Source organism: Micromys minutus, assembly GCF_963924665.1.
Source record: "Micromys minutus genome assembly, chromosome: 16".
NCBI lineage: Eukaryota > Metazoa > Chordata > Mammalia > Rodentia > Muridae > Micromys > Micromys minutus.
The window spans coordinates 35,720,240-35,732,967 of NC_137985.1; the positions used below are offsets into that span (position 1 = coordinate 35,720,240).

Consider the following 12,728-nt stretch of genomic DNA (forward strand, 5'->3'; position numbering starts at 1 on the left):
ATTTCAACACCACTCTCACTCTTGAACCTTGATTCTTTAACAGGTGCTGGAGGGGGAGGCCTGAAATCCTATCCCTGACCCCAGCATGGGAAACATCTTTCATAGGATGGCACAACAGCTTACCACACCCAGTTTGGATTCTCCAGTCTCCAATTGGGATGCCCAAGGCTTGGCACACCAAGGCGTAGGCCTGAATGGCTTGGCAGAGGAGCGTGCCATTGTCCCTCACACTGCACAGGTCGTACACACAGCTGTGCACAAAAGCTGTGGCATCCACAACAGTGCCGCACTCCCACAGGGGGCCATCCGTCTTGTTGAGGAAGCCGCAGTAGTCTGAACCAAAGTAGAGGGCCTCGGTGGCCGCGTCACACTGAGTACAATTGTCTACACAGCCAGAGCCACACTTCCAGTCAGCATGGTAGACACGCCAGCTCTCTCCTAGGTCCAGCACCGACATGGCGGGTCTGCCATCTGGGCGGAGGAAGTCATCCAGGGGGTTTTTGTTGTAGTTCCCACAAAGCCCACAGGTGGAGTTTATGTAAGAGCCTGGGATGGAAATGGAGGCGTAGTGCTGGCCGTCAAACGTCACTAAGAGCCCAAAATCTGTTTCCACAGCAGTAGACATGCCACTCTGGTAGATTTTCACTGCCCCCAACTCTAAGGTGACGGGCAAAGAAGTCACTAGGTCATTAACCTGCCAACAGTAACAGTAAAAGGCAGGTGAGCAGATGGCCCGGCGAAAGATGGCAAGGGATAGCTGATCAACTATATAGGAGAGAATGATTACCCAAGTTTTCAGGCTTCCATGGCTTTACCTCTTACTGTGGCTAATGTCTGGGGAGATGCTTCGGTAATGGCCGGTTGTGGGCAAGAAGGCATTGGGTATTTGAGCCGGATAGCTCCGATAGTTCTAGTATTACCATGCGTGCCTCTGGGGACTAGCTGGCTGGCACCCCTCTTGCCTGGCTCGAGGCTGACTTCAAGGTTTTGACGGAGAAGTGGATCCCTTTGATTTCCCTTTTTATTTCTCTGACGATTTATTAAGTCTAGGGTATGGTGCGTGTTTTCCATGACCCCCCTCTCTGCCCTTTGTACCCACTGACCCTCCTGCCAGTGAAACATGGCTGTACTGCCTTTAGTATGCTGCTGATCTTGCAGGCTGCCCAAGGCCTCCTTACTCTAAGCACATTGTACTGTGACCACCTTCATTCAATTGTTCTACACTGATAAATCTGAATTAAATACTTGCTAAGTACCAAGCACTATGCCAGGATCTGAGAAGAGTAGGGTTAAAGAAATAATGTTCACCCTTGTTCCTCAAGGAGCTTTCAGCCTACTGAAGAGGAGTACAAACAGATATTTATAGTCGTCAGTTTTAAATATGAATCAATGGGTGCGATGGGAGAACAAAATGAACACTTAACCCAGCCTTGGGGACTCATACAAGGTTTTTAGAAGCAGTTAAATCTGACTTGAGTCTTCAAAGATAAACTCAAGTTGCCAGAGAAAGGCCCCCCGGGGTGGGTGTTGAGCAGAGAATTCCAGGACAGGAGAATAAAGGGAGAGGATTAACGGTGTGGAGTGGGGGAAATCGTGGGATATCCAAGACTTCAGGGAACCGGTAGCCAGAGATGAAGCTGAAGACACAAGCTAAGTCCTGGGGCGTCTTTGGTGTTGAGCAATGTTCTAAGAGTTGAGGGTTCCCGACAAGTGGATTGGTCAGAACTCTCTGCCCTGTGGAATCTAGAGTTTGGTTAGAGACTGACCACTGTCTAAACAAAAGGCGTCTAATATGCAATGATGCGTGAGTGAGGATTGCAGATCCCCATGTTCAGAAAGGAAGTTTACAACAGTAAGCGAATGGTCAAGGTGCAGCTCCATAGGAAGGTGACGTCTGAGAGAGCCTTGGGCTGAGGGATTCCAAGGAGGGATCAGCAGGCCCTAAGGTGGTGGTGGGGGCGGGGTTCTGGGTGCTGTAGCCATCAGGGTCTCCATGTGGCTGAGCTAAGCAAGCAAGAGCAGGTATTAGGCAGGGTAGCAGCCTGAACAAGATAGGACTTTGGCTTTAGCTCTGAGCAAAATGTTGATCCAAGAGGATATTTAAAGCAAAGAACCCACAGGCTCTGACTTCCACTTTGAAAGAATCACTCTGGCTTCCACTTTGAGAACAGACCTTGTAGGGCCTTTAACCCATGTTAAAAAACAAAACAACACAAAAAGAACTGAATTTCTTCTCTAGGGAGAGATCCCCTAAAGGGCTGTAAAGGAAGAAACAACATGGGCAGCTTTGCATTTCAGGAGGCTCATCCTGGCTGGAAGGAAGTACTTGCCAAACTAAGTCAAGATGAGAAGCAAGGAGCCCAAGCAGACAGCTGCTGCCAGGGCCCAAAGAAAGCTCAGGATAAAACCTTAAACCAGACACAAAGTGGGAGAAACAAGTTGTTCAGCTTGCTCAATTATCCCTTGCAGCACAGTCTCTCCTGTGGTTGACTAAAAACTGGGGGGAGAGTCGAGAGTGAATCCCAGTTATCTAGAGGATGTGAACAGCGTGCTTCTAACAGAGATTCAGGTTTTATCTTCACATAGTGTTTAGCTTCTGAAGATGCACATGTTCAAGAGCTGAGGCAGAATGATTGGTACTGTAAGAGTCCTCGGTGGGCTTGACTTTAAAATGCATATCAACTTTCCAGGCTGATCTAGACTCATCCTGGTTTCAGCAATCTTACCTTCCATATGGTTGTTACATTCTGAGTTGGAAATGATACTGATCTAAGGTTTACTGAAATAAATACCTTAGGTAGGATTAGAAGCTGACCCTTAACAGGATTATTCCTAATGGTTTGTTCAGTCTATTCACAGTGATGTAGGCTTTGACTAGTTTCTACCTCAGAACTTTTAACACCTTCTGCTCATTACCTAGTTTCAAAGCCACTACTACTTTATTTTAGGTATTTTTCACGTGAACACCCCACTCCTGGTACCAGTGTTGTGTCTTAACCTACTTGAGTTGCAATACAATATTTATAAACCACAGAATGTTCAAGAAGCTGAGAAATCCAAGATAGGAATACCAACAGATAAGTGCTTGTAAATGCCAGCTTTCTGGTTCTTAGATGTGCGTTTGTGTGGTAGGAAGGGAAAATTAGCTTTCTATGGACTTCTATAGGGCACCGATCATATTCACTAGGGATCCTTCCTCATCACCTAATCAGTTCCCCCACATCCCATCTTCTAACATCACCCCCATGAGAATTTACTAATAGAACATCAGTGTAGGAATGGTTAGGGCATAAACCTTCAGACTGTAGGAGTAGTGAAGAGGCCTGAGAAAGAAACTGCCCTACAGTTAGCAAGGAGTTGGGTCATTTGCCTCTTAGGTAGAGTTAAGCTAACAGTGGTGCAGAAAGCCATTCTGCAAGGAAGGTCAGCCTGCCAGGGTACAGAACAATATCTCTTGTCCATGTTGAGGTGTGGAAAAGTAAATCTTCTAGAAGATGAGTATAATTTCAGGTTCTAAGGACATTGGTTTCTGGATGCTTCCCTCCCTCTCACCTAATTCCTGTTCCTAGCAAGGACACAAAGTCATCAGGAAAAACCACCCGCCTCTGGATTTTGCTGCAGTTCCTGCACCCCAGATGCCACAGGGTCTCCTGTGTCTTCTTTCATTGCATCCTGGCTGACATCATTACGGTTGCCCATAAGTCATAGTTGGAGAGCTTTTCCCTGACATAGAGCACATGGCACTCTCTTTGCTCTTGCCACAGTTAGTCACCCTAAGGCTCAAAGCAAGACCTCCTAGAGAACAATACCCTGACCCATGATTTATTGGTTCATTCCTATGCTTCATTCCCTAGTAACAGGCAAAGCTCTTTGCTTTTCCTTCTCCTTGTGTTCTCGGCATTTTCCTTGTCAACAGAACTCTCTCGGGATATGTACAGAGACAGAGCAAGGGCAAAGAAGATGAATCACAAATTGTAGAAATGACAGTTCAGAACCAGCATGTGCTGAATGCCTACTGTGTGCTAGGCTCTGTGCTGGGTGAAGCACATCTGTTTGCTCTTTTTAATATTTATGAAACCTTAGGTTCTCAGCATGTTCTCTGTACTTTAATTGAGGATGGAGCTGGTGACTTAAGCTTACTGAGGTCCAAGTTGATCTTTTGCCACTGATTCTAGCTGCCCATATCAGCTCTGAGTATAGGCAACCAAGTCTAGGCTATAGTCTAGGAGTCCAATCTGGGGACACAACTTCTCCCGCTTGACAGACAAGGAAAAATGAAGCTAGAGTCCATCCCGACAGCATTGATGGCAGGTCCCACTCCAGAGTCAAAAATCTCCATCCTCTGTGGGTGAGATGGCCTACCCATCCCCCTGAAATACTCTAACCCATTCTGGTTCTTGTGGGTAGGAATACGACAACCTAATGTTCACTAAGAGACATTTGCTGGGTATGGATGCTTAGTTAAGCTGGCTTTCTTTTAGCTTCATTAGCATATGTAACCAGAATTGTTTATTTTATCATTTGAGAATGGATTCAACAGGGAAAACCCCCACCGAAGGAATGCTGCTACTAACCCAGCAACTGGAGCCGGGGTTGGAGAATGGGGACCTGTAATTTGCAAGGACACAACTTGGGCCATTCCAGGCTTGGAACAATATGGCTAGGAAGTCAGATGTTTCCCAGGAGTCTTGAGCTCCTTCCTGCTTCCTGGGCTTCTCCCTGGCTGTCCCCACATCACCCTCCATCTAACCACTCTTGCCTAGCATAGCAGGTGTATTCAGAGGCACTGGGGACCGTTTGGCAGAAAGAAAAGGACGCCGTTGTTAGCTTGCACTTGGAGTCACATAACCTTTTCTTTCTGGAGCATTTATATTCACGGCCACATCCCCCTGTCGCTACAGAAAATTGAGGAATCCATACCCCGAGCCTGGACGGTGGAATGGAGCCACACGAAATTAGCAGAGCCGCTGGGCCTGAAAGGGACGACAGTGTCCTTTCTTTCATTAAAAAGGCAAAAAAAAAAGGGAAAAAGTCTGAGCATGAGCAAAAAAAAAAATGTTTAATCAAAATGGAAAATAGGCACGAAGCATAACACTTCTCCTCAACCACTGGTGTCAGAATGCACCATTTTTTTTCTTTTACAATGCCAGCAAGTTGGAAAAGCTGGTGACAAAAATTTATCAGGGAATGTATCCATCCACAAGGATAAAGACAATGTTTGATGGAACTATATAAATTTACAGTGGAAAAACTCCAAACTTCTGTACTAGAATCCTTTGCTGATATATGAACCTGTCCCCAGAGGGACTGACCAAACAACGAGCAAATTGGCATTTCAACCACGGCCATAGCTCACTTTCCTAATTATAAAGCTCATGGGCTGCACAGACTTGAGAATGGAAGAGCCAGAAAGGAAAAGAGTGGCATTACTTCCCTGGCTTTGCCTTTTGTTAGACATGCTACAGCAATTAAAACTACAACACGGCTTTTATTAGTTCTGGTTGAGACTATTTAATGACCATGCACCAGGATTAAGGATTGCAAGGAATATAGCAATCACCCCTTGTGGTCTCCAAGTTAATGATTGCCTGAGTAACTACGGTTACAACAAGGTCTTCATTAACATTATGAAAATTAAGGCCTCCACCAATTGAGTAATTACCAGTAGCTTCTGGCTTCCCCTCTTTAGTCAACACCCCTGTGACAGGAATCATTTGCATATGCTAAACAGGCCAGCAGAGCTTTGTGCTCTAGACTGTCAGTGTGGGTGAAGTGGGGGCTTCTGTAGAGTGCCGTCGGGTAAAGCTTTCCTGGGATCTTCCCAGTACAGGACTTACCGAGGACATCAGGAAAGCTGCTCTACAACCATACCTGTTGGAGACCCAGTCATTTCTGAAAGTTTCTCCATGGACGAAACAGAGGCTGTGGGGCAAGCAGGATGGAGGGCTGAGGGTGACACTCAAGGCTGTACTGAATTAGGCATAGGTACTCAGTGCTTTCACCATAGCCTGGCCATGACCATACGACTTTAATTATCGCAACCCAAGGCTATGAGAAACTAAGCTTGTCATTCTGTTCCTGGGACTTCCGAGAGTCACGCATCTGCTTGTGTGTGTACACATATACAAGTATAAGCAGGGTCGGCCAGTGAAGGAACCAAGAATGTGAGCATACTTCTTTTCTTTAAAAAAAAAAAATATGGTCTCACTATGAAGCTTTTGCACATATAAACTTTGGCTTATGAGAGCATCTTCCAAGCAGAAGGTGCATCTAACTGTTCGGCATCATAGAAAGACAACCAGCAAAAGAGTTGACAGAGGGAGGGTTTTCCCAAGCTGAAGCACCTCTGACCCCTCTTCATCTCCCCGTGATGTTTGGAGAGGGTCTTACCTTGACTTTCCCATAGCTTCCTTTAGGAATGAGGATCTTGTAGCCATTCACCTCCACTGAGAGCTCCTTCACCCAGGAGACAGCAGAGCCTCCTCGGTGCTCATTCTTGGCCTCCACACTGAAGAAGGGAAGGCTGGAGGTCTGGAGACACTGTCGGGCCAACAGGTAAGCACAAGAGCCTTGGAAGTGGAAGAGGAAGCCATCAAAGGTGTGGTAGTGTGGCTCCCCAAACACCACACAGGTACTGGTCTCCACTGGAGTGCAATAGAAGAACCGGCCCTTGGGTTCGCACACCTCGTAGGGGCTACAGGAGGCCTCCTGACAGTAGATCTCGTTGTTGAAATCCAGACAGCGGCACTTGACCGTACAGTTCAGGTCGTCCCAAAACACCTCCCCTCGACGAAGAAACTGTCCTGGGAATAAGAACATCAGAGGCAACATTTACTGAGTACTTCTCCTCTGTTCCAGGTCCCGGGATAAAGGCCTTCTTTGCCTTGGTCATGCCTTCTCATCCCACATGTGAACCCGTTTAGGTTGGGGTTACCGATTGTCACCCTCGTTTGACAATCAGGGAAACCGAGGCTTAAGACCCATTGAATAAATCATTCAACATCAGCCAAGATTCCAAGCAGAGTGGGTCTGAACCCAGTGTCCAGCTGCTGGCATTGTTAATGTCCCAGCTGGTGAGCGAGCCCACAGTCCAACACAGACACATTGCCTTCTGTGGCAAAGTCTCTGCCCTGCAGGAGCCATTTCCTTTTCAAGAAGTAGAGCAAGGGTGTTCCAAAAGCAGTCCTAGCTGATAGCCACAGAATTCAGCAATCAGTTGTTTGCTTGCTAATTTGTTCATTTAATCAACCGTATGTGTGGCATGTACCCCCCAAAAGGTCAACAGCACAAATCAGGAGGCAGACATAAATCCCAGCTTCCTGGGAATATTCTAGAAGACTGACCTCTTCTGTGCTACTCCCAAAGGTTCATAAATCCTACAGATGCTGCTTCTGCTGAACTAAAACCCGGCTCCAGGACCTGCCCAAGTCTGGTATTCCTCTCTCTTTATCTTCTGAAGAGAACTTTCTGACCAAGTGTAGGTCAGGAGGAGAATGGCTTTAAGGCATGTACTAAGTTTTAATAAATATTCATTCCCATTTCTTGGACATATATTTAATCTTTAAAATCATTCCCCTAAATAAATTGTCTAAAAAACACACACACACACACACACACACACACACACAGAGACTCCTGAATATCCTAGGAGTTGTCCAAGCCTACTGGCTTAACCCTAGCAGAAGGCAGGGGCACCTTAGGAACAGTGTACTTGCTTTATTTGTCCGACACAACCACGTATCAACAAGCAATTGTGCCTCCTACCTGTTGAGATTTGCACCTAAAAGAAGATAATAGATGTGTTCATATCCCAGTAGGCTGGATGCAACAGCCCTTAAGACAGGCCCTGAGTCCCCCAGCACTTTGGTTGAGTGAGCTCAAGGTTGCATACATTATAAGAGCATTTACTCAGTATCATTTCCAGTCTCTATATCTCCAGGCTTCCAATAAATGAGAATGAAATGCCTCTGAATGGAGGAGGTTTGGACCAAAAGGTAGATAGATGCTCCATGATAATTTTGTTTGTGAAATGATGATTTAATAAGCCAGCTCTATGGAACCAAGTCCCTTGCTTATAATTCAAGCCAAATCCCAATCTCATTAGATTGATAGACGTCCAGAGGCACATAAAAAATGCACAAGTCCTGTGTGGATATTGAATTTGTCCTGCATATGAAACCCAAACACATAAGTCAAGAGGAAAAAAGCATGCAGCGAAGTGAGAACATTGCACACAGCTGGCATCAGACCGTGCCCAGAGCACTGCCAACCAACGCTGTCTATCACCACGACGTCCAATCCCAGGACTCAGGTGTGAGGCTGCCACTGAGAACTCACGATGCAGTCCGTAGTCACTGAACTCTATAACATTTGAATAAAAGGGAAGAGGTGTGTGTGTGGGGGGGGGGGGTCCGGGAAGTCAAGGGGTGAGAGATGAAGCAACAGAGAGCCAGACTCTCACACAGACGCTAAGTAGCGTTGTGCTGACCCTCCCACAAGGGAAAAGGAGCAGTCTCAGAAGTCATGGGGAGGGGCTTTGGGACACATTCTTTCCTATCCAGCTTAATACCCACTTAGCTCCCTGGCATTTACTTGTTATTCCAGAATAGAAGACTTCACAGAGCGCACAGGCAAAGATGCCCGGGTAGGTCATCTTCAAACATGAGCTCGCCTTAGGGCAAGTCAGAGGTTCAGTGCTCAGCGGGAGGGAGCACGGGAACTTCAGACCGGAAGAAACTGGCTTTTCTCTATGTATTAAAAATGGAAGCGGAGGCAAGAGATATGTCTGGCAGCCAACTATGCAGAGCATGCTTCCTACCCAAGGAGGAGAGAGCTCCTTAAACGATGCAAAACTTCTTACAGATCTGCAATCATTTTGTCCGACTCTGCCCATGGTTCCACAATTCTCTGTACCATGTGTCTTTGCTGCGCTGTGTCGCCTTTCCGCCTACGTCTATTTCTGCAGCTAGAATACTTACCAACATTGCGGCTACTGGAAGAAGAGCCGGGGTTCAGTGGGTCTATTACACTGTTCTGGAGACAGGCTGGATGGACAGGATTGATGCTGGGCTAGTGGACAGCCATATGTAGGCATGTGGATGGATGGATTGATAAGAATACGAAGGATTGGAGGGATGGGTGGAGAGAAGGGTAGATGGAGATGGGGCGGCTAGAGAGAGAGCTGTTGGATGGGTGAGCCACTAGGTAGGCGTCTGGAGAAGTGGATTGATGGGGGTGTAGTGGAGATGAATGGACGTCTAGGTGGGCATCAGATAAACAGAGAAAACATTGTCTTTTTTGTGGCTGTAACCTCTACTTCCACATGCAGAGATATTAAAAGAAATCCCATTTCCTGGATACTTTTTAATACATGGGAGCAGGAATCAATACACGAGGATGCTCCTGTGAGAACTCCCAGGTTTATGAGCATCTTTGGTGGCTGAGAAAAGATGCCACACTACAGAGGCCAGTGTACAGGGAACCCACAGAGGTGCCTTCCCAGGCACCTAAAGTGGCTCTGATTGCCCCTACCCTTGCCTGTCTTTCTATCCCTGAGGAAACGCCTAAAACTCAGCTACTTTTTATTTTTCCTGTACCAGGAGCTACTTGGGACTTTACATTACAGGGACTTGGCGACACTCAAAGTTCACCCACTCTTGGGGTTCTACAAAAATGCAGATGGTGAAACAAGATGAGGAGAGAATCTTAAAGGGGGACAGCTACAACAACAACAAAATTAAGGCGAGACAGGGGCGCTTCCTTCAGTCCATCTGGCTGAGAAATCAATCACTCAAGGCCCTGCTTCACGCTGGAGATATTCCAAACTGCACGCCACAGGCAAGGACTGGGAAGCATACCACATGCAGTGCTGCTCCCAAGGTGATGAATGCGCATGCTAAAATTACCTTGATCTCCATCACACAGCTGAGAGATGTCAAAAAGGGTAAGAAATGAATTCTCCCTGTGGCTGGAAAGCTCACTTGTCAATATAAGGAAACCCAGCCCCTTGCTGTCAGAGAAAAAAGGAAAGTTTTTTTTTTTTTTTTTTTTTTTTTTTTTTTTTTTTTTTTTACCTCTGGAGGTGCAGCCATTGGCCGGGTCAATTTCCTTCCCGTCAACTTTGAATGCCCAGCGTCCTGGAACGTTGACATTTGTGGTCTCTTGAATATTTACAATCTCAGGGGTTCTTGACCCCGGAAGACTGAAGAAATTTGTGAGGTTTCCACCATTAAATCCTGCCTGGAGCACACATACACACACCATCCTTTTTAGTCGTCTGGCATAATTACTTTAAGAATTCATCACACTTGGAAACAATAAATTACTTTTTGCTGGACTCCATAAGTCACCATTCAAGGTGTGCCTAGCTCACCCCATACCCAGAGTAAGGTATCAAAGATAGACAAGGCTAGCCCCTCAGTATACCTAAGTATACCTACGAGATCAAAACTGTGTTTCTAGAGCAAGGATTTTGACGGGACTCTGTTCACGATGATGAGAGAAGCAAGAAAGGGATACAGCAGTTTAAATCTATAAGGGGATGATACAGAAAACCTTTTACCTGGGCCATCACACCTCCGAGGCCTGTCAGAGGGTCGCCACCACTGGCTGTCCCAGTAGTCCAGTTGATCTCATAGTAATTAAAGAGTGTGAATGTGTAGGAGCCATCAGACACCAGCACAGCCTGGAAGGTGTTCACCTGAAGAACGTGCAGAAATCCTCATGATCCACATTCTTAGGAGGTCATCACTCAGGGGTGGCTACCCTCACCTGCTCCACACACACACAGACAACAACTGTGCCCCCAACACCAAACGGCTCTGAATTGCTCTGCGGCCCAGCCCCGGCACCCTGCCTTCGCTCAAACTGTGTTCCTTCCTCCCGTGCAGAAAAGCTAGATGTGTCGGACTGTGTGTCCAACTGAGGAGTTGCCTGAGAGAAACCCCGGGGTCTGACTCAGTGCCCCTCCCCTCCCCCCATCTCTCTTGGACCAAAGCCGCAGATTCAGTCCTCTTCTGAGCATGCGATGGCCTGAGAACACCCATAGATGGCAGCGTGAGAATAAACTATAGGAAATGTCAAGCTAGGGACCTCAGCACAAATACCTGCACCCAGAGCAGAGTGGGCAGGGCGGGGTGGGGAGGGACACAGTGAACCCAAAGTCCTCTGGAGCAGGCTTTCTCTGTTCCTGGAAGACATCACTATTCCGGGTGAGATGTCTCCCCCCCCTTTAAGATGAAAGTTGGGAAGTGATTTTTAAAGACGCTCTTTCTGGAAAGACTTAGCTCCTCTAATTGAGCGTTCACGCATTATCTGTAAGATCCTCAGTGCTCGGCTGCAACTCAGACCGATGCTGAGATGGGCAATGGTTTGGGTTCCTTCCATTTAGGGCTAAGCAGCTAAGGACTGAGGGAAATGAGTTGCTGGAAACTGAGCAATGATGGCGTTCTGGAACACAGGATTGTAGTCAGAGCACCCAGCCCACCTCGCAGTGTGATCACTCCAAGCTGTCTTGGTCCTAAGCCTTTAAGGGAACAGAGATGTTGAAATCCAAACTTTGCAGATGGTTCTCCTGCATCCAGCCTCAGCGTTTCCTATGTCCTTTTCCTCATCCTCTGCCTTGGACCCATGGTTTCAAGAAATGCAATCAAAATAGATTTTGAAAGTAGCAGTTCCACCCTTTTCCCACCTTTTCCCTCCTTTTTCCTCCCTTTCCCTCCTCAAGCCTCTTCCGGGGTGCCTGATAGCATCCCAGTTAACATTCTGTGCAGGAGCAGAGGAGGACCCAAATTCCTATCCTGTGTAATCAGACGGGGATGGAGGATCTTGGAAACCATTCTAGACAGTTCTAGGGAAGAGCACTTCGATAGTAAAGAAAAGCCCTTTTTGTGAGAGAGCGTTCTCCTCAGGCCCTGTGCCTGCCACAGCCGATGGCGTTTTTGATAGAGTTGGCTGGGGATATGACTTCGTTCTTTGGGCCCGTTCAACAAAAGAGGAAAGTAGGACAAAGAAATGAACGATCAATAAACTCAAGGTTTCTACAAGATCGCTAGTGGGGTCAGATTCAAAAGATAGGTGCAGAGCCAGGGTTATGCATGCTTTGAAGCTGGATTTTTTTCATGCCAGGATTCCCCTACAGAGCTGAATTTCTCTCACCATTTGTTAACAATACCTTGACTCAAAGAAATACCTTTGGGATCAACTCCCAAAATCACTCCATCATTTCTTACCCCCACCACACACACATACACACACATACACAGACACACAGAGAGACACAAACACACACAGGCACACATACAAACACACACACAGACACACACACACATATACAAGCACACACAGACACAAACACACACACTTATCTGTTCTTATACACACATCCCTATACATACATATTTTTCTAATACTCATTTTAAGACTTTCCTAGACCTAGGTTTACATGACCTTGTTTTTTCGAGAATTCAGAGAGCTTCTTGGGACACTGGGGGAGGCAGCTGAAGGAAGAGTTTAGGAGTCATTCTCAGAGTTCACTGTGGTCCATTGCTCTGATGCTTAGGGGGCCTGAATCTCCATCACTGTCACCTTGGAACACAGACAGTCCTTGGGGGATTTTGTTGATGATTGAGAAATAGCTGACTATGAGGCTGCATGGTTGAAAGTTCAGTAAACACTGGTTCTCCTGAAACACACCCATTTCCTCTTCTGCTGGGCTTCCATGACACTGT

At 46.7% G+C, this 12,728-nt stretch overlaps 1 protein-coding gene across 2 annotated transcripts in view; it reads right to left on the reverse strand.

Moving 5' to 3' along the window:
- The window catches only part of TECTA (tectorin alpha), a gene marked incomplete at both ends in the record, with an annotated part of 67,340 nt that overhangs the window by 46,845 nt on the left and 7,767 nt on the right, over window positions 1–12,728 (reverse strand). For both annotated transcript variants that reach the window (XM_080930396.1, XM_080930395.1), the window contains 4 exons: window positions 124–694; window positions 6,391–6,803; window positions 10,074–10,239; window positions 10,562–10,699. In XM_080930396.1, the coding sequence (XP_080786522.1) occupies window positions 124–694; window positions 6,391–6,803; window positions 10,074–10,239; window positions 10,562–10,699 (1,288 nt within the window). The remainder of the gene's footprint in view (window positions 1–123; window positions 695–6,390; window positions 6,804–10,073; window positions 10,240–10,561; window positions 10,700–12,728) is intronic.